General features: G+C 41.2%; 1 protein-coding gene across 1 annotated transcript in view; it reads right to left on the reverse strand.

Moving 5' to 3' along the window:
* Positions 1-22,449, reverse strand: part of ttc3 (tetratricopeptide repeat domain 3) — a 60,217-nt gene extending 37,768 nt beyond the window's left edge. The window contains exons 1-12 of the mRNA XM_036594775.1: positions 22,331-22,449; positions 21,451-21,529; positions 19,825-19,867; positions 19,455-19,614; positions 9,587-9,665; positions 9,393-9,458; positions 6,141-6,270; positions 4,509-4,594; positions 3,902-3,996; positions 3,707-3,769; positions 2,136-2,190; positions 1,860-2,022 (exon numbers count right to left, since the gene is read on the reverse strand). Of these exons, the coding sequence (XP_036450668.1) occupies positions 1,860-2,022; positions 2,136-2,190; positions 3,707-3,769; positions 3,902-3,996; positions 4,509-4,594; positions 6,141-6,270; positions 9,393-9,458; positions 9,587-9,665; positions 19,455-19,614; positions 19,825-19,867; positions 21,451-21,529; positions 22,331-22,338 (1,027 nt within the window). The 5' untranslated portion in view covers positions 22,339-22,449. The remainder of the gene's footprint in view (positions 1-1,859; positions 2,023-2,135; positions 2,191-3,706; positions 3,770-3,901; positions 3,997-4,508; positions 4,595-6,140; positions 6,271-9,392; positions 9,459-9,586; positions 9,666-19,454; positions 19,615-19,824; positions 19,868-21,450; positions 21,530-22,330) is intronic.
* Positions 22,450-23,016: the final 567 nt, after the last annotated feature.

Here is a 23,016-nt window from a genome sequence, read left to right on the forward strand (position 1 = left end):
AAACATATGAGCACAGAATGTAACCTCTGGCTGAATGACATCATCACACACAGAATAGAAACTATAGGGTAGGGGTATTTAACAGTGGCCCTGGAGAAGAAAACTGGTGATTTCCATGCTCAAACATACCAAATAAAGTTGGCAATTATGCACACATTGAATCAGGTGTATCTCAACAGGGAAATCACCTGCTGCCCAGGACAGGAACTGAATAATCTGGCTTAGATACTGAAAGAGTGCGATAGGAAATGGGTTGCATGTGACAGGCTATCGACATCGGGGTCTTGCAAAGTGGAACAAGCACACACGCTTTGCACACAAACTCGCACGCAGTTCAAGAACAGAAAATGCAGTAGTAGACTACCCAAGTTCAACTTGAGGACAGCGAGAACACCAGGTCATTTTAAACAAGTCAGATACTTGTTTGCAGATATAGATATACCTGAGGTCAGCAGTAGGGACTTTCTGAACCTATCATCATACATGCTATCTCTGGTAAATGTCACCCAAGCTATATAAGTCTAAGGCCCAATCCCATTTCACCCCTTGCCCCTACCACTTAGCCCTTAGCCCTCTGCTTTGCGTGTTCATGTCTAGGGGTAGGGTGTCCTGATTGTTGTTCAGATACAGGGGTGGGGCGAAGTGTTGGGGCTACATGGCCCTCCAAACTGAAGTTTTTCAGAGGCTCCAAACAGAGTGCTATGAAAAAAAAAGAAAAACCGGCAAGACGGCTGAGCACGAGACCAAAGAAACCCACAAATGTGAGAATTTTCTCCGTTAAAAATTATGATAACCACTGTATTATCTTAGTTTAGAGTCGTTTCAACGTATTATGGTCGTTTTCGTCATAACAAGCATAAAAAATCGCTAATAGCATGCTAATGTCTCGGTAGCTAGCTAGCTAACCTTCCCGTTCCACCTTAAATAGTCCAGCAGTTCTGACGCCTGAAACGCCAGAATGTAACTGCTGCACCATTTAAGGTGGAACGGGAAAATTCAAACAAGAATAGCTGACTTCAGCTTCAGTGGGTGATAATAAATAATTGCCCCCCTCTTTGAAAGCACATGATGCCCTAAATGTAACTAAAGCCCAGCAGTGAGGAGCTGAACTTTTCCCTCCTCTGCTATCACTGAAGACAGGCCGGGTCGCCTACAGAGCACCGCTAGTAGCTGTTAATGAAGCAATGTTTTTTTGTTTTTTTTAATTTGAGGATTGTCCCATTTCGTAGGGCAAGATTTCAACCACTACCCTTTGTAACTCCGTTCCAAGGGGTTAGGGTGACACTCGAAAACAAGGGGCAGGGGTGAAAAGAAGAAATGGGACTGGGCCTAAGTCTTAGGAACCTGGCCTTAAAACAGCAACTGATGGCAAATTGCTTAGATGGCTTTTATCGCCCACACCAGGTTCTGTGCTATTTTAATAACAACTTGAAATAAAGGCAACCTTAAACTTGCAGTATTTTTCACAACTGAACAAGATCCTGCTTATTTTAGATTGGCCGTCGATATTTATCAGATACAAAAAATACAAATGGTATGGTTGTCAGCAGAGTGTATAGTCTATGAATACTATACTTTGTTATATGTTATTAAGCTGTCCCTCAGCTCACGCTAACCACCTAGGCATGCCATTTGAGACTGTTTAACAACTCAATATGGTTTGTCAAGTGTAGTAATTTAGGCATGTCGTTTGCTAATGGTAATTGGTGGCTATAAACTTCAATTACTTGTTAGCTATTTCTATAAACTTTAGAGACCGAACATGTCTTGGCTGATTGATTACAGTTGGGAAAAGCGAGCCATTTCATTTTTGGCAGAAGTACTGCTTTAATTACCCAGCCTTCTCGCTCTGCCCTTACCTTTTACTTCATAAGGCTCCGTCACAAAGCGGCTGTACTGCTGGTGGAGGTCTCTCATTCCTTCTGGATCAGCACTGCAAAAGTTCTGAGCTAACATATTGGCTTCCAATGCTTTTTCTTTAGCTCCCAGAAAGAATAAAGCATCACAGAAGCGATAATGGCCCTGAAATATATGGAGGAATTGACAAAAACAGAAATTAACACAAAAATAAAGTAAAGAAGTTCATGAAAGGTTGCATGCTGCAGACTCAGGGTGGAACAGCAGAAGAGGGTTACCTTTGCCCAGTCTCTTTTCAGAATAATAGCTCTCTTGCCATCACCCATCGCTTTCCTGAAATTTATGAAAAACAGTTTAACCCTCCGATTATCTTTGGGATCAATTTAACCCCATTCAGTGTTTAACATTTCTAAATAAATGCTTCATATTTAATGACTTTACCCAGTTGTCTCCATTAAATCAGAAAAACATAAAATTAAAATGATAATATATTTTCAATGTTGTTCACAATTTGTACACATCAGTGTTCGTTGGGGTCATTTTGACCCCAGGCTGTTTTTACACACATTTGCTTTGGATGATACTGGCGACACTATGACATGCAATTTTATAATCTTCAAAAAAAAACGTCTGCCTTCTGCTTTTGGGCCCTAACCTCACATAACCACACATGTGATACTGCGAGAACCACTGAAAGTTCACACAACATGGGGGTGGGTAAAAAATAATTCCTAGGAGAACAGGAGGCAGGAAAATATAGTTCCAGGAAGGACATATAGTTCACACAACACAAGGGAAGAGCAAACATATTGTGGTGTCAACCACAGGCTATGCTACCATGAGGAGATCAGGAGGTGTGGGCATGCAAGGTGGCTCCCGGTAAGAAAATGACAGTCACTGTTCTGTTGTTGCTGTTTCTAGTGTAGTTGTGTTGCTTTGAGTACACTGCGTCCAGGGAGGGTGGACTCTGTAGTATAACAAGTGGTTAAAAGTGTCTACCCTCCCCGTATGTTGTGCCCTCCCGTGTCAGCCCTTCCCTTTGTTTCATGTTGGAGTAGCGCTGGACTGAGCATTTCTTGCTGCCTGTTCAAAACAACAAAATAACGTTTTTCATTTCTTCTTCTACGGCGACGCCACAGTGGTGTCAGAAGTGGGATACAAATTAAACTCCACTCCACTCAGTGGATGGCCAGACAGAAGCTCCTGGAGATTTGGAGGCTAAAGGGAAAGCAATACCCTTGTTGGCATCTTCTACGCAGTATATAATGGAGAAAACGGAAGGCGGTGGAGAGAAGGGCGGCTGCTGCTGTCGTTACCCCCAGTAGCGCCAGACTTGATTCTGTAAGCAGTGAGGAGTCTCTCCGCTCACTGATGGACAGGACGCTCACACAGCTGGCATTCAGCTGCCCACCAGCTGCAGAGCAAATCGGTACACCTGGAGTGGAGTACGCCGAGGAGCCACTGCCCCAAGGACACGGTACCGAGAGAGGACTGGGGGTATGGAACAGGCACCCTGTGGCACTTGTGCTGGCCAGGACTCGCCCCAGGGACTTTGTTCGGACTGTGTGGGTTGCCAGAACAGCTGACCCTTGAGCGGGGAGCCACGTCACGTAATGCATTGTGGATGTATGTAATGTTTTATTTAAAGGGCTATTTAGGTAGTCAACAAAAACGTAACACAAACCTGGGTAGCAATTTTAATTATAATTATTTTCTGGAGGATTAAATTGCTGGGATCAAATTGCCCCCTGAGATAAAAAATGTTAGTAAATCTGAAGATAAAAGGATTTTTTTTAGTAGATACACATTACAGGTCTTTAAAGGAATTAGTTTTTTCACATCAACTTACAGATATTTTTCACATCGAAGAAAGCAGAGAGATCTGTTACCATACAGAAGGTGGTTGTTGGTACTGAAACAAAGAATATGCTTACAGTGAGCAAGTTTATATTTACGACATGAACAAGACGCAGTTGTAAATCTTATCTTATGTATAAGGCTGAGATACATGAACTCAAACTCACTCAGACAATTCAAAACTTACTGGTATTTAATAGCCTTTGTGTACCACTTCACTGCTAGATCATATTTTTTCTTTTGGAACTGTTCATTCCCTTTGTTCTTCATTTCTTCACTTTTCTGAGAAAACAAAAAAGATATGTGGGTTAGAGTGAATACTGAAGACTTTATACTTTAATCAGTGATCTAAGTTGTAAAACACTGATTTCAACAAAGGGTACTGCCCCTAACTTTGAAACAAGCACTACTGAACAGACAGTTTTGAAGTGGAACTTCCCTATTTTATATAGCATTTCTTAACATCAGCCGCCCTTTATTTTGTGTTTGGACATTTCATAACAAATGCACCAAAAGAAATGGTCCAATAAGTATGCAGAATGAAACTGTGTACAATATATGTTTATATACAATTTATACATTAAACTGAACAACACTTTTCCCTTCTCTTTGATGCATGCTTTTAATGCTGGATACTTATTGAAGAGCCGAACTACTCAGATTAGCCACTGTAAATCCTTAAGATAAAGCTCAAACTGGTATTACAACACCTGTGAAATTAGTATTTGCAAACAGGAGCTAACTGAACACTTATCAAACTCCTAATCAGGAACTGATCAACTTGGACTTCCAACCTGTAAACTCCACGGCTCTGGCTCTACTGACAGCTCTCTTATCATCTTCTTTTTGCTGCATGACACCACCTGAACGTAACGAGCATCTGTGGACAGGCGGGAGACAAAAAAAAAAATCAAAACTATAAGTTATCATTCATTCAGTTTCCACCAGGCAACAGCTGAGTGCATAAAGGAGTGAAGTCAGCAAATTAGTGAACTGATGTTGGGCTGGGGAATGAACCCTTTCCACACTGGTCAAGCTGTATCCTGGCCACACTAGGTCAATAAATTACTTATGTTAGAAATTTACATCAGACCTTTGTGTTAGTTTCCAACATCACATTTACTAATATGTAACAAACCATTACATAACTATAGTATAATCAATCTGTCATTAAACTATGATCCTGTTACAGAATTGTTATCATTGTTTTTAACTGTAAATTTGTAAATTCAGTCATGCACAAAAATGTGGTCAAATTACGTTTTGTTGATTTTCTAAGTGTAAAAATTACACATCTACAGAAAATACACTTATGCACATTTTAATGCACAGTTAATGTTTTGTTTGTTGTTTTTTGCTGAATCTAAAATACTAGGGGGGAAAAAACATGGTCTATGTAAAAGTTATGGTACTATATATATACACATATATACACATACATATACACATATATATACATACACACACACACATATATGTGTAATTTTTTCTGTGTTGCTTAGCAAAAACAGTATAAACTTATTTTTATAAAACTCGTAATTTGACCGTGCATATTCAAACTTTTACATACAACTGTACACGGTCTTAAGTGCTGAAAGCATCTAGAGGAGACAACTCTACGTCCACTGCACTGGCTTAATGCTCTCACCCCAAGGCCGGCTGGTGAGGTAAAATTTACAAAGAGTTGTCAGTTTATTACTTTGTGCCAACACACACATATTATCCATTTTATCAATTAGTTATAGATTAAAGGCACTTTATAGTAGCAGTGGTCAGTGTAGCCAAAATTTTATATCACGGTAATCTAAAAATTGCTGATGGTTTTGGTATGTTGACACTTTTGTACTTTAGGTATACATTTATACTTTTTTCTTCAAATAAAACCATTTTTGATGCTTTAGAGAAGCCTATTTTTTGTTCACAATGTCTGTTTATTCTGAAAAGTCCCTTCACATTTAATAAGAAACATATTTAACAACTGAAATATTTTTATTGTGCAAAACAGTAAATCAGAACAATAACAAGCAGTCTGGCTAATCTTTTATGTCTCTCCTTCAGTAACAAACTGGACTACCTCAGACTGCAACTGACTTAACAGCGCGAGGTGACTGAGGGATAGTTGCATTTTCATTTTCACTGAAACGCAACTGAAGCGTCCATTTCAGCTAAATGGGACAGTGTGTTTTGCAGTATACAGCACATTACTTCTTCGTCGGTGTAAAATTACTGACTGTAACTCATTTGTTGCTGCACAATTTGTCAACCACCCTGTCCTTCAGTGGAAAGGGACCATCACTGCAGCACATGGGTCATAGAAATAGCACCTATATGGAACGTGTTTCTGATAAAATGGCCAATAAACGTACATACAAAGTAAAGATGCATAATAAACTGGCAACTCCCAGCCTAAACTGCACTTGACTTACACTCAATGAAGATGAACTGCAGAACATGATAGCGTATTGACTTTGCGCCAAGATCCAGAAGTTTCCTGCTAAAGCCAGGTGGTCCAAACTCCTCAAGCCACTTCACTGCATCCACAAGACAATCCTCTTGCTGCAGAGACAGGTACAGAGAGATGGGCAGTGAGCAAGACAGAAACACAATAATAAGCATGTCTGAAGTAAATGTGTTCTGTACATAATCATTCATGATAATAGTTAACAATAAAAGCAAATCATCACTGCATACATGAAGTTTATTATTCCCATTAATTGAACTGAAACAGCCCTGGCTGATTAGACATGTGTAAATATTAATATATATGGATAAATATAAACGTGTTGGTTCTCAAGACATCACAAAAACAATGAACTCAAAACAGGCTGATTTTGCAGCTAATTGCTGTACATGGAATACACTTTCCAAGCACTTTACTATGAGCACCTTCTTGTTTCTACACTCACTGTCCGTTTTATCAGCTCCACTGACCATATAGGAGTTCTTTGTAGTTCTAATTACAGACTGTAGTCCATCTGTTTCTCTGCATACTTTGTTAGCCCCCTTTTACCCTGTTCTTCAGTGGTCAGGACCACCGCAGATCAGGTATTATTTGGGTGGTGGATCATTCTCAGCACTGCAGTAACACTGACGTGGTGGTGGTGGTGTGTTAGTCTGTGTTGCGCTGGTCTGAGTGGATCAGACACAGCAGTGCTGCTGGAGTTTTTAAACACCTCAGTGTCACTGCTGGACTGAGAACAGTCCACCAACCAAAAACATCCAGCCAACAGCGTCCTGTAGGCAGCGTCCTGTGACCACTGCTCTGCTAACGGCATAACCAGCAACCTGCCTGGCTCTTTTTATTGAAGGGCGAGGCATTCTCTGTAAATGGACGCCATCTTGAGTGTTATGAGCATCCCTGTTCATATTTTAACCCATGACCAGGCTCCTCATTTATGGCGTCTCTGGTCTGAGCCGCTCGTACCAGCACAACACACATTTTTTGAATTTTGAGGCTTTAACAAATGTTTACATATTACATCTAACTCTTTTTATAATAATAAAATTAATAATCAAGCGAAATAAAGTTTCCCATGATATGGGCTCTTTTAAGTACTATAAAAGTAAAGCACAAACTTTCACTTATCCGGTACAGGCTCTACTTTAGAGATAGAGAGCTTTGTTCCAACTGCGGCAATGTCTTCTCATGCCCAACAAGTCACATACAGTAAAAGACACTACATCTCAATGCTAGAAATTAGGGCTGGGCGATAAAATGATAACGATGATTGTCGCGATATAACTTTCCACGATAGAAATATAAGAAGTGTTTGATATAATAGACCATTTTCACACTTCCACGTTCTAGCAACAGCCCTGGTGGCATTTTCTACTGCAAGGAAAGCGACAATATTCTGCTGTCATCATGAGAGGGCGCACTTCCGAGTTTTTCAACATGATTAGAGAGGGAGGGGGCGACAAGTAAAATGAGTCGCCAAATATACTTTGGCAACGTTTGAAACGTGGAGCTATACATTCCCTGCTTGAGAGGAGCGACCGGCAACCTTTTTCCTCTATAACCAAGGCCCAATCCCATTTCACCCCTTGCCCCTACCACTTAGCCCTTAGCCCTCTGTTTTGCGTGTTTACGTCTAGGGGTAGGGTGTCCCGATTTTAGTTGAGATAGAGGGGGAGAGTAAAGTGTGTGGGCTACATGGCCCTCCAAACAGAGGTTTTTCAGAGACTCCAAACGAAGTGTTATGAGAAAAAAAGAAAAAAACGGCAAGATGGCTGAACAAGAGACCAAAGAAACCCACAAATGTGGGAATTTTCTCCGTTAAAAATTATGATAACCACTGTATTATCTTAGTTTAACGTCGTTTCAATGTATTATGGTCGTTCTCTTCGTAACAAGCATAAAAAATCGCTAATAGCATGCTAATGTCTTGGTAGCTAGCTAGCTAACTTTCCCGTTCCACCTTAAATAGTCCAGCAGTTCTGATGCCTGAAGCGCCAGAATGTAACTGCTGCTCCATTTAAGGTGGAACGGGAAAATTCGAACGAGAAGCTGGTGAATATCTGACTTCAGCTTCATATCAGTGGTGGGTGATTATAAATAATTGCCCCCCTCTTTGAAGGCATATGATGCCCTAAATGTAACTAAAGCCCAGCAGTGAGGAGCTGAACTTTACCCTTCTCTGCTGTCACTGAAGACGGGCCGGGTCATCTACAGAGCAGCGCTAGTACGTTTTTAATGAAGCAGTGTTTTTTTTTTTGTTTTTTTTTTTAATTTGAGGATTGTCCCATTTCGTAGGGCAAGTTTTTAACCACTACCCCTTGTAACTCAGTTCCAAGTGGTTAGGGTGACACTCGAAAACAAGGGGTAGGGGTAAAAAGAAGAAATGGGACAAGGCCTAAGTGAGCAGTGTAACTGTACTGGCCAGCGAACTCACCTATTTCCTAACATCCTAACAAGCTTTAGCAGCGTTAAATCACATCTGCTTAACACAACTACAGCACTGTTACAGCACTCAGTCATATTTTACTGTTAGTGCAACAAAGCAGTTCTTAAACAACAAAAGTGAAAGAAAGAAGTGGGTTCAAGCAAGTTACAGCCCTGATACAAACGAAAGTAAACTGAGGATTCCGTATGTGAGGCATTGGAGAGTGGGAGAATGCTAGCTTCCCAGGCTAGCTGTTTTAAGCAGCTGGCTAACTTGAAGCAGCGCTCTGTCACTCGCACAACGTGGCGAATTGATGATACTGTAGATCAAACAAGACGAAAAGCGCTGATTGTCTAGTTTAGAGAGTCACACTGCAGCGAGAGTCAGATGTATTGTGGTTCACTGCTCAAACTACTATGACAGAATAGAGAAACCCAGTCGTCTGCTAGCTGGTGTTTGAATACTGTGATATGCTCTGACATGGATGTGGTAGGAGTGATGACATGGATGTGGTAGGAGTGATGGCAGTGATCTCCCACTCTCCCATGACAGATCTGTAAAATGTTCCACTGTTTCGTGAGTGTTTGTCACGTTCTGACCATAAAGGATAGTTCAAAACAACAATTAACCACTCAGGAGCAAAAATCAGCCTTTAAAGAAATAATGATTTGACATTTATCGTGATATGTATCGATATCGACTGATACGAAAACTTTTATTGAGATAAAAATTTTTGGCCATATCGCCAAGCCCTACTAGAAATAAAATCTCAATATTACAATTAAGCAATCTTACCAGTTTAAAAGAGGTGCTAAATAATACCAGCTCCCTTGCTTTCCTCTCAGCTTCTGCATCTGCAAGCTATAAAGAGAAAAAATACTCAGAATGAGCTTTACTGACCAGACTACAAAGTGTCTGCATAGTCCTCCAACTCCAGTCCTGTACTCCACCTACACATTTTCAATTTCAGGAAAAAATGTAATACATACACATCTTTCTATTGTGTTAAGGATGAGCTCCAGGACTTCAATTCTGTGCAGCCTTTTTAAGCTCAAATCGTTTGAAACACTGAAACAGAGAGAACAACAGAGCAAGGTCTTACAACATGAACAGCAATGGCAACGCAAAATCTCTAAATAAAACACTATTTTCAGTCAAGCACAGAAGAAATCAACCGCAAATTTGGTTTATGACAGTGGGTAAGGTTTCAGGAGTGTAATGATACTCATATTAGGTACAATTTTCAATTCTGAGGTTTGATTTAATTCGATATTTTTTGCATTAAAAAGTTGTGAGGTCTACAGAGTTTTCGGTACATACTACACAGATTGGTTTGCGCTGTGTAAATAAAGGTGCTCAAAGAATTTTTATTCTTTTAATGCCTACCAGCTTTCTAACAAAGGCTACGTCCACATTACAAGTCTGCTTGATTCGGATTTTTTTTTTGCTCAGATCTGATCTTTTGATGGTTCACATTCATGTAGGTAAGTGACTCGAATCTGTCATTAATGTGAACGAACCTGCGACCTGAAACATCCTGCATGTGCACATCCTAATCAACAATGTCACACGAATGAACCACGTGTGTCATAAACAAAAATCACTAAAATAATTTGCTCCTAACAGCTCTCGGCTGTTCACTATTAGACTAAAAAGAGGGTGAAAAAGGGACAGATGCACCGTTTAATGGCATTAACTTCAGATTTGTGCTTCTTCATCCTGGTAATGTGAACGTGGCCAAAATAAGTGCCAAAAACGGCAACTTATAGAATGTAGAAACCTTAGATTTAAGAATAAACATCCAGTCAAGGGTTTAAGGAGAGCATAAGCCCCTCCTCCTCCCTGCCCACTTCACTCTGACAGGATGCATCCAGATGTGTAGTTTCAATTACACTAGCTGCCTTTCAAAGCCTAGGCTGCATTTCTCGGCCGCTACATCATAGCAGGCCGTTCCAAAGTGAAGGACCCTTCGTATACAGCCTAGAAATGCTGCCCATGTTCTGAGTGATTTCAAGGACGCATCAGATGTATCTTTCCAGGCCTTCGGTTACCCACAGTTCTCTGTGCACAAACGACTTGAAGGAAAAAAAAACAGCATCACGAAAATGGTGGAAAACAGAGCCATTGGAGCAGAGCTCGTTTTAAAATGTAAGTTGTTCATGTGCTTGAATTCGTCTTCATGACCTTATAAAGTGTAAAATGATTGATTAATTAACCTTTTCAACTCTCTGAGACCACCGGTGGTTCCAAAACGCACTTCATCATATTCTTCATAACTTTCATATTTCATAAGCTACATCCAAAAGGTGGGGGTCGTATGAGAGCTGTAACTGTCCTCTTTCCAGTCAAATAGATGGGTGATGTCATTTTAAACCCTTATAATAAAAGAAGCTGAACTCACAATTTTTTTTTCTACTGAAAGTCGACCCATTTTTCCACAAATCTGGGCTATAAACTATAAACAGATGGCGGCTCTTCAGTAATCTGCTCTGTACAAATTATTTTTATAAAATAATACAAAGAGCGTCTAAGATTTTTGGCTTTCAGCAGTAAATTGTAAGCATATAGCAATATGTGTGATCATTAAAAACATGTTCTAAAAATTTACATTTATTTCATGCAGTTACTGAATAATTTGCCTTATGATTTGGTCACGTAAATTCAGACTGAACAACCAAAATATACCCTGATGAACAAGAGGTTAAAGCCTTCGTCCATATATCATATATTATTTAGAAGTATTTGTCTATATGTAGTTTATCGTACTACATAAGAACATCTCCATTTCCATGAAGAAACAAAAAAGCAACAAACTCGATGAAACAGGCTCCATTTTCTCTCACCAGCTCCCTCACGAATTTTGCGCCACTCCGGTGACGTCACCATGCAGCCTCGTTAGGACTGTTCAATTTGTGTGACCAATAGGCTACTAAGGAGGAGTCGTCATAGGACAGTCCTACCAAGGACCCGCACTACCTCGGCAGCAGCCCAGGCTTTGGAAGGCAGCTACTGTCAATACAGTTTTAAATTTTAATGCACGATTTTGAACGTTCATTTTAAAGGTGGGGATCACTGCAGATCCTTAGATATACTATTATCAAGACACTTAAGCCACAATATGGGTGTGTCTCAAAACCTAGTGAGCTCTCTACATAGACAGCATTTTACGTCACAATACGCGCTCCCGACAAGAAGGCTGTCCCAGTTCTTAAATATCTCAAATATGCTGCCTACTGAGGTCTCTCGTTTTGGCCGAATTTCAATAGAGCATCGGATGTTTCCATGGCCGCTGAGGCAATCCCGCGAGGCAGCGTGGCACAACTTTTGTTTGAAGATGGCGGGCAGAAGCGCTTCACCAAGCAGCAACGTCATCTCCAAATGTAAGCTATTCTGATTTTCTGGGTTATTGATCTGTCTTCTAGTCATAAAGGTGCACAAATAGCCTATACTTTCCACGTTTGACCACAACTATTGTCTATTTTGCTGTTTCATTCAGAGCAAATACAATTAAAATCACTATATAAACTGCCAGAGCAGATCCATGTTGGCTAAATGTGATTCTGACGGCTGAGGTCAGTAAACGCCGGTCTCGTGCAGTGGGCAGGAACAAGCGGCGACGTCACTGCTGTCTAACTAGAGCATCTCTTTTATCTATCTTATAAGGATAGATGACGGTTGGAACGCTGCCTACTTAGACAGCTGCCTATGTAGACAGCGGCTACTCAGAGAGCTCACTAGGTTTTGAGACACACCCTATGATTGTCGTGAGATTTTTTGTGCTTCCAAAAGAAAATATTCTCCATTCATCTCACTTCAATCCTTTTAATTAACACGAAACAGAATGACAGAGTGACAAAGTACCTTTTTTAGAACATGCTTTTATGTAGAAAAATGTACAGTAGCTGTTGAATGCTACACTAGGAGTTAAGTGTTAGTACATATACCCTCATAGTGGTTCCTAAGTCTTGATTTAACTAGGAATCGAACCCTGTTCTCTTGTGTACAGTGGTGTTATCCACTACACCAGGGGTGGCCTGGAGATCTATCACCATGGAGATTTCAGACTTTGCTGTGATATTCAGACGCTCCTGCAAGCCTTCATTACCTGGATCAGGCGTGTTAGATTAGGGTTTGAGCTAAACTCTGCAGGGCGATAGATCTCCAGGACTGACCAACCCTGCACTGACAGAGGGGTTAAGTTCTAAAAGCCCCTAACAGGTTGGGAAAATCAATACAAAATGTAATTAATGCAATGTAATTCTATGTTGTCTGAACCTTATGAGAAAAGAGTGTGTCAAATGTGACCAGAGCTGCAAATATCAGCAAAGTAAAATTAAAATATATTTTATTTACATAAGATGTAGCATGTTTTTGACAAATCTGCACATAAAAAACAAAAAAAAAGTCTATTTTGAATTCATACTGGGGAACATGGGATTGTTTACTTTAAGAGAGTTGTAACAAGCCTGGGTACCTCTCACTGAGCCAAGAGGGAAATTATAATATCATAGGCGTGAATTATGTGACTTCTATACACAACTCAGCAATCGAAAATCACTTATGATGGAAAAAAGCTACTATTATTGTACAACAGCAGTCTTGAGGATGGATTTTCTGAAATATCTGCCTGATTGCTGTCAAAATTCACACACTGACATTGCTATGGGAACATAAACATGGCTTTTCAACTTGAATCTGTTTCACTACATTAAAAGTTGCATTTTACTCCATGTTAGTTTGTGTCCCTTGTGTTCACCCCTCCATGTAAAAAAGGTAATAATGTGACCATATTAATATTGATCTAAGAAAGAACATTAATATTTGGGGTCTTTTTTTCAATTATGTTTCTTATTTCAGCCACTTTTACATTTAAAACCTGCAAAACAAATGATCCAATTATGATATCTTATCATTCAGCCAGTTTGCATTATCTGTCAAACCATCAGGGCGATTCCACTGAGCTGATGCGGCTCAAACTGAGACAACTGTGAAGGGCTGTACGTTGTACTATTTCATAATCATTACTGTCATGTGAGCCTTAACAACACTGACACCTCCTAGTCGAGTACGCAACATGCAAGTGAATCACTAACTAGTTATTTAATGTTTGATTTGGCCTGATCCACCCAGATGATGGAGTGAGTTAACGCATTAATAACGTGGCAAACGTGATTAATTATTAACGGCACTAATGTTTGTCATGTTTTTTCCCAGTTTAACCCTTTGAATCATTCTGAGTTCCAACCTGAAGCCCAGCTGCTCGTGTGTGACTGCTGGGACTCTGCAACTATAGTCCTCTCAAATAAGCACACGTCTCAAACATCGAGTCAAGCCATCAAGTTCCACTTTTGATAAAGGTTATTTCCAGCTATAGCAAATGTTTCTTTTCCTTTTTTTCTAATTTTCTTCCCAATTTACTCATATCCAATTCTACCCACTAGTTAGGACTCCCGAAGGCAAACACAAGCTTCCTCCAAGTCATGTGAGGCAAGTCACTGCATCTTTTGTAACTGCAGCTAATGCAGCGTCATTAGACAGCTGAACGCACTTGAAGGAGAACAATAATGGCCAGTTCTGTTAAAGAGTGACTACACCCCTCTATTTCCAGCCAGCTCCACACCTGGCTCAACTTTAAAAAATGCTCAAAAAATGGGAGGGGCACACTGGGAGGGGCACTGCAGTGATCTATGAGTTTAGAAGTGGGGCTGCGAGGGAAACTGGGTGGGCTGGGCTGCTGTGTTTATAGAGCTAGCGTACGTTAGCTACCAGAAAATATGGAAAGTGACAGAATCAAATGGCACTTTTGCAACTGAGAGTCATACGAGGTTGACGATTTTTCTCCACTACCATCCCCATCTTCGACGAGGGAAGGTGTTTCTGATCAGGCACTGCGTCTTGAGCCTTAACAGCATGAGTCGCTGACTCAAGCCGCTGAAGAGTTAACGTAGTGCCAGAAAATGATTAGCAGCGAGTGGCAGAGGCGTCCGAATGGTGGAACATTCCCTAAAACAGTGACCGCTAGCTTCTAATTACCTGTTCAGCAGGTCCGTATTCGATATAACCCGAGTCCTGATTTCTAAGATGCACTGAATTCTGAATGAATAAAGTGGGTTTCTTTGAACTCTGTCTAAGTTTCATTCAGTTTGACATCAACGTCGCAGACTGCGTCACCAGTCAGCCAGGGTTTGCTGCAGTGGCTCTAAATCCTTACGTTCTGCAAGCAGTTCATGGCACTTACCGGTGTTACATCGGTTCAGTTCCCACTCGAATACAGTTCATACAATTCAGTTCCCACTTAAATTCACATTCCCATTTATAAATCTAACCGTCGGGCGCTCACTGAACAGAAATCAACAGCAAGCAACACTGGAACTGCGGACAGCGGGAAAAAATAGTCAGAGAAAGGCTGCACAGATGAAAGGTTGACACAGTCGGTAACAATGGCAATTTAACATGAACCTTTCCTGAACCGTGTTGCAGTGTTTCTTGCCGTTGACGTCTGTTCAGTGAGTCACACCCGAGAGTTTGAGTTGTGAAGGGAAATGTGAATCAGATGCAACACCGGCAGCTTTATGGAGACTCGCAGAAATCCTTACTTAATCAGTCCGACATCTTTATTACAAACAAAGCTTAGATTAACTGGGTTATTTACAGCTGGTACAGACAGCTGGCATATCGCAGCCCTGTGAGGTGGTGCTGAGGGTTTTTAGCTCAGCGCGTGAGTGTGGTTATCTCCTCACTCTCGGCTCCTGTGCTTTCATATTTATGAGTGCGGCACGAGTAGGGCGTCATCAGGGGGCGGTAACGTTGTTTGACTCATTTACATACTGTGACGTGTCATGGTACTTTGGTAAGAAGACACATCGTCCGCGCCTATAGCAGAGCTGAACCAGAGGGGGTGTTGCAGAGGCGGAACTGACCACGATAAAAATGATATTTTTACAGTTTGGAAATATGTGTTCACATTTTAAACAAGGCTGGTATATTTTATTATTAGAGAGCAGTGAATTTCAGCTGTTAATGAAGGGTGTAGTGACTCTTGCACTGGCTAGCATCGCACTGAGTCATGGGGGGGGAGAGGGTCTCTCAGCCACAGATGGCTGTAGCACCACCGGGGATCGAACTCATTTTCTCCTAATGGTAAAGCCAATGCTTAGACGGCTGAACCAGTCAGAACCCCGCAAATATCAGTTACAATGTCTACCATATCAGTAATATCAGCATCGTCAGCACTGGAAGACGCCTTTCAGCCAGATAAATCAAACAAATCAACAATCCACAAAGTAATAAAATAGGGCTGCAACTAAGGACTACTTTCAAAATCAGTTTGTCAATTGTGGCTTTTATTAACTGATTAGTTGGGAGACGAAAACCTGCAGATATTAGTCTGACAGTTAAGGTTCAACACGGAACAACACATCCAAGTTAGAAATGGGCTGTGTCCTGTATTTCTCTTCTAATGTTGAAGCAAAAATGCATTACATAGTTTCTGTTCGGTTAGTCGCATCATGTAATGAAATCACACACTTCCAATCCAGTCATCAGCTGCATCAGATACGGAAACCTAAAGCAGCTCATTACACATAAAACAGGAAGCTAACACCCAGAAAAAAAAAAAAACTAAAAATAACCAAGCTAGTCTGTGCGCATTAAAGCATAAGCAGCCCTAATAAATGTATAATTTAGCTGAGCAGTTAGGCCACCAGTTTGAAACTGCAGCTCACTCAGCCAGCGCTGCTTTTTCTCTCTGCTAACCTAAAACAGAACTAGATGAAAAGCAGACAGCAATGCACTTTTTTTTTTTGCTTTTCACTGCGATTTTAATAGGATATTAGTATCTCACTGTGCCGAGTGTCTGCCTTGAATGCACTGCATATTCTCTTGCCCCTTACATGTAGAGGAAACCAGCTTTTTAGTAGGCATTAAAGTGTTTTTTATATCTTGCACTGCAGTCTCCACTATTCTGCATTTCCAGTCAAGTGATGTAAAAGGGATGTGCAATCTACATCAAGCCAACCGATCGATAACTTGATTCGCGGATATCATATTATCAACATTATTGATAACAACGATTAGCTGCTGCATAACAAAAGCAGCAGTAAAGAGGAAATCTGCAGTTCCCCTCCAAACAAGATGTGACACATCAGTATGACTGTAAGAGGGTGCAGCTGTCGAGAAGTTGGAACATGTAGCCACTATTTTAGGAGATGACGGTGATGAACATCCTGAGTTCACATCATTTTATATTCAGATTCGAGCTGAACTATTGAAGGTAATAAATACTGGTGAAGCTTTTTAGTACAATCATATATTACAAACTTCAATGTGTTTTAAGTAGAAAAAAGTCCTTCTTCAGGGTCAAATTAAAGAGAGAAAAACAAATCCAATTAAGATTAAGTGACCCTTATTGTCCCACAACGGGGAAATTTCACCTCCGCATTTAACCCATCCATGCAGTGGAACACCCAAATACACACTAGTGAACACACACACTAGGAGGCAGTGAGCACACTTGCCCTGAGCGGTGGGCAGCCCTATCCACAACGCCCGGGGTGCAGTTGGGGGTTGGGTGCCTTGGTCAAGGGCACTTCAGTCCCGTACTGTTGGCTCAGGGGATCGAACCCGTGACCCTCCGGTCACAGGGCTGGTTCCCCAACCTCCAGCCCATGACTGCCCCAATGTTATAAACCACACAAACTAATGTGATTACTTACACACACACACACACACACACACACACACACACACACACCATCTAAGCCGCTTATCCTTCTGGGTCGCGGTGGGGTGCTGGAAGGCAGGATACACCCTGGACAGGTCGCCAGTCCATCGCAGGGCAGACAGGCGTGTGAGACACATTCACACACACACACACACTCACACCTAGGGGCAATTTAGCATTTCCAATCAGCCTGACTGCATGTTTTTGGACTGCAGGAGGAAACCGGAGTACCCGGAGGAAACCCACCCGGAGGAAACCCACCACACAGAAAGGACCCTGGTCGCCCGGCCGGGAATCGAACCCAGGCCATTCTTGCTGTGAAGCGACCGCACTACCCACCGTGCCACCATGCCGCCACTAATGCGATTAATCACAGTTAATTATTTTTAATTGTTTGACAGCCCCAGTAATGATACAGCACTGATACAATGCAGCGTTACATCCCAAATCAATTTTCAGATATTTCATAAATTCAAGTAATCAATGCTCTTATATGTGACGCTGATTAAGACCGTGAAGCAGTCCAGCAAAGCAGCACCTTTCATGGCCTTTTCTTACTGTTAACTAGGGCTGAATGATTTTAGGGAAATAGCGATTAGCGATTTTTTTCCAACCTATACTGTGATTCTATTTTTATAGAATGAGATCCAGACCTGTTTTTTTTGGCAAAGAAGACCAGAATATCCACCTTTTTTTGGCTTGACCCCTGAATGGCCAAACTGCCAGTAAGTCGTGGTTGTGATGTCAAAACACATGGAGGTTTGGCTGCCTCTGATTGGTCCAACTTATCTACAGGCATTTCACAAGCTCTGGTCTTAAAACTTAAGACGTTTCTGACAATGTACACACTTAAAGATGGTTCTTCAACGGTTCCTTAGTAAAGACAGTGATTCTACATAGAACCACTAAGATCCATCAGCATGCTTAAAGCGTTCTTTGCGCGGTGAAATGGTTCTTCAGATTCACGTGGCTCTATATAGCACCAAAAAGGTTCTTCTATTACTACAAGCTTCGCACCATAACAATAGCAGAACCCATTATGGTGCTATATAGAACCATATACAACACACACATCTTTATGCAAAGATTTCTTTAAGCATGCAAATGGATCTTAGAGTGTTCATGGTTCTACATAGAATGACTGTCTTTACTAAAGAACCAACCTTTTAAGAACTTTTAAGAACCACCTTTTTTAAGAGTGTAGGCTATAAAAAATTGCAGCTCTTGCGATTTGAAAATTGTGCCCTCTTAAATTGCGACTGCGATATAAAAACGATTAATCTTTCAGCCGTACTGTCAACACCTGAAAATGCTGAAGTTTTCAGTATTCAATATTCAAAACATAAGGTCATGTGAGTTTGGGCCAACAACATCAATCAACAACAACAAACTAAATTTAATTAGCAATTACAACTCAACAGTTACATCTACAAGTAATTAAATGTTACATATTAAGGATATGATGCTCTTGTACACTAATGTTCCCCAGTAATATTTTAGAGAACTTTCAAAAATGTATGGAACAGTGCTGTAACGCTACGTTGTTATTACACAGGTACAAACCACTGTAATGAATAAAATTTGATTAAAAAGAACGGTGGGTCTCATTCGCTAATATCTTCCCAAGCTTTTTCTTAAATGTGTTCTTGAGAAAGGTCCTGAGAAAAAACCGACGTCAGATTCGTGTTGTGTTCTTAAAGCACAGCTTTATTCACACTTTTGTGCTCAAGTGTGTGTAGATTCTGTTCTTACCCAAGAACAAATCCCAAATAAGAAAACACTGGTGACTGTCAGAGCCTTCGTGAAAACTGCGTAAGTGGGTTTTATGAAGACATTTCTTCTTCAGAACGGTTGGTGAATGAGGCCCAATGATTGCACAGTTCCTGCTCAACCCTAATCATAAAAATGACACCATTTCTATTTGCCACTTCCATTAAACTAGTCATTCTACAAGAGCTAACAGCGTCATATTCTGTGGCACAGTTCCAGATCCAATAGAGCAACACTGACAGATTTTTAAGGATCACATAAATCAGACCTAAACGCACTGACTGGAATTAGCAGATGATGCACTCACTGAAAATGGCAACTCTGCTGCATCATTGCATCATGCGAAAACAAAGAGTTTAACTCACTTGGAGTCCAAGAAGCCCATGTCCACCGCCCAGGCAGTAGTGCTGTGATTCTCCTGCTGCCGAAACAGAATGTGCCACCAGAACGCAGAGATGTGTAGCATGTGTCCGAGAGCCTGCCTCGTTTCCAGCTTTACCTTAGCCCACCGCTCATACAGCACATCTAAACCACAAATAAACCAAACAATAAAAAATACACAACATAATACGGCACCTTTCTCTCCTCCAAGCCCTGTGTGTTCCATCACTCTCCAATAGCTTTTGCAAGAAAAAAATAAACCCATGCAAACAGCCAGGCTGCATTAAAATGCTTTATTTATATTTTCTGAGTTACTGAGATCCACTCAATTAAAGTAAAGTAGTACAATCTTACCAGGTGGTTCCATGTGAATATATGGAAAAGCATTCTGGTAAATCTACAAGGAGAATAAAAATGAAATGTGAGTAAAAAGAAAAGCACTCAGAATGACATCACTATGTCAATAACTAAAGTTTGTCTTTCGATGAATGATTAACTGAAAAATCTAACCCCATAACAGTAGATTGGCATGTCCAGTGTTTGAAGCTTGCTTGCAATGGAGCTCCGAGAACGTAACAGAACTGTGTCCCCCAAAAGACTCAGAGCGACACAGACTTGCATTATTTGTTATCTACATTAGCCTCGCAGCTCCAGTGCAAAACTGTAAACAAACTTTGGACACATAACATTGTTTGGCACAATCAACTATGTCTGTGGTGAAGAGCACCTCTGATTATTCTGAACTGTTCCCTTTAAGGGGGAATTCCACCCATTTTTTAAAATACTATTGTACAATTAAATGGGTAAGATGTAAACAGACGCACTCAAACGTGCTCTGATGTGAAATGATTAACTGAAGAGAATGTTACCGGCTCCGAATCGTTTCCAGTGATGGTGAGAGGAACCAGATGCCCGAAGCGTTTAGTGCCTCTAAAAGCACCCTCAAAGGAAGTTATTGCATGAAATGGTAACCAATACTCTGCTGGATGCCTAAAACATTCAGTGCGTATACATGCACTCAATAATCCGATCATGATCGGATTTCTGCAGTTATCCAAATATTCAAATGGCCATGTAAACACCATACTCCGATCTAGAAATCAGATGAAGAGAGCTGGATTTTAGCTCAGTAATCAGATTTCTCAGTACATGTAAACTCATACTCCAATTTCTCAGTCTGCGCATGCGCGAGATCAGATGGTGGATGTCGCAAGATGGCAGCAAAACACTGTTGGAGCGGCGCTGAAACCAAACACGAAATAAAGGATTTGAATATTCTTCATCTTCTAGATGATTTAAGTTCATATTTTCAGAGAAAGTGGCGCGATGTTTTTAAAAAAAGCCGCGGTATGAAGTTTGAGATTTACGTTAAGTTTACGCCACGTCTTCTTCTGTGAGTTTATTGGCTGGTTGCAAAGCAGAAATCCGATTACTGCCTGACTCATGAAGACCTGGAGTTTCCCCATTATCTGATTACTCAAGTGCATGTAAACACGTTGATGGGATTACTGACAAAATCTGATTTTCTGCAGCTATCGGACTATTGAGTGCATGTAAACGCACTCACTGTTTCTGATACTTTCTCAAGAAGGTTTTGGCTTGAAATGTATATTTTAACAGACATCCAAGGCGGAGGGGTGCATGTGGGGTGTCGTGAGGCAAAACAGTCCGAAAAAGAAAATACATTTTCTAGATCTACCACTAATTCACCATCATCAACATTATATATAAACACTCAGAAGACACATGTATGTTCACTGGTGGTAAATCAAATGGCTATATTTGTGTTGTAGATATCACAACCCCTGGGTTCTCTCACCACCACTGCAAGGAAATCCGAGTCGCAGGTTTCTCAACAACGACGCATCCTACAACAAACCACTCTGAATGACTGTTTATATCCCAACAACTGAATTATACAGAAATTCTGAAAAATTGGTGGAATTCCCCATTTATACTGGTTTGCTTATTCACACTTACAATCTTGGTCTTATGTCGGACCACATCTGGACCCTCCTCAACATCCGAGTCTTCAGATTCTAACACTGTAGGTGGGAAACTAAAACACAAGAACAGGTAACATATGGAGGACTCAGACACATGGAGAAAAGACTGAACTAAGTTAGGCAGAGTCAAATAACCCGGAATAAGTAACCGATCAGGGTTGAACTGGGTGTGAAGGTGCAATTTAACTCTTCTGACCACCTTAACTGGTCGGACTGCTCAGATGGCTGCTCCTAGATCAGGTCAGTCTGTCCCAAACCAAAGCTAAACAGCCTACTGAGTCACTTCTCGTGGTTACGCCCTCGATGAAGGTGGGGATGCTGTTATATCTTACAGTATCTAAGGTCTGCAGCCTCACGTGTGCTGGTTTAAGGAAAGGTATTTAGTGTCAGCTAACGGTAAAAAGTACACATCCCGCCGAACAGCGGAGCACTCTAACCGAGTGCCTAGGGGAAGTGAGGAGAGGCGAATTGGAACCAGGAACGCTACCGAGAGTTAGCCAGCTAGCCGTGTTTGAGAAGATGGATGTGTCTCAGAAAGCAGGGCTTATCAGCGATTTGCTTAACTTGAGCCCAAAGTGAAGACTCTGTACTGTGAATTCTCCTCTATTTTTACCTTATTAACGCAAAGTTGTCAGGCTGACTCACAAATCCCGCTTTGTTCAGCAACTTATTTAGCTTATCTAGTTACCCTCCTGTCTGTCTCTACTCGTCGGCCCAGGCTGGCGTTCACTCATCGGCTCTGCGCTCACAAATGTGCTCAAAACATTTCTTTAAAAAATCAAACGCTACAGCTAAATAGCTAAGACATTAGTGAAGCCACGCGAATGTTTAATACAATATGTGATATGACAAACCTGTCCATGAATGCCGTTCTTTCAGGAGGAGGGATGTTTCCTGAAACATAGAGCCACGCACTCCTAACTAGGGTTACCTCCTCAGTCACTGTACAGATGCAGTGAGGCAAGCTGTGGTACGAACAGGCGGTAGCGCCCTCTGTCGGTGATTCAGTTTTGGAGACAAAGGAGAAAAAGACAGAGAATGTGTACAAAGTCTGTTCACTCGGCAGCCATTTCGAGGCATATAAGACCAACTTCTTTCCCGTTGGATGAGGAGAGACGTAAATATGCGAAACCTGAAGGTCAAATTACCGTTTCAAAAACATTTGAAATCAGTAATAATATCTTCATGTTCTGGCTACTGCGCTTGCGCAGATCCCCACTCGCTTGCTGTGTAACCAGCAAGCTGATTGGCATGTTTTCTTGATGGGCGGGGCTTACTCGGTAAACAAACGCTATGTTGAGCGTTTCGAGCGTTCTCATTCATATTTCGACCAGCGGCCGGTCTCCTCGCTTATAACGCCTCTGATGCGTCAGTACTGTCTGCCGGGGTTGTCAACCGCTAGAGGGCGCCCCCGAGCGAGTCCAAAATATAATCGTTGTGGTTTTTAAATAAAAGGATGTATTAATTAAGCAATAGAATGTGAGAGGGAGTGTGTTATCGCGAAATAACATCACGGCTGTGATTTGGTCGCCGTAGATCA

This window comes from Colossoma macropomum, unplaced genomic scaffold (assembly GCF_904425465.1).
Source record: "Colossoma macropomum unplaced genomic scaffold, Colossoma_macropomum, whole genome shotgun sequence".
NCBI classification, from domain to species: domain Eukaryota; kingdom Metazoa; phylum Chordata; class Actinopteri; order Characiformes; family Serrasalmidae; genus Colossoma; species Colossoma macropomum.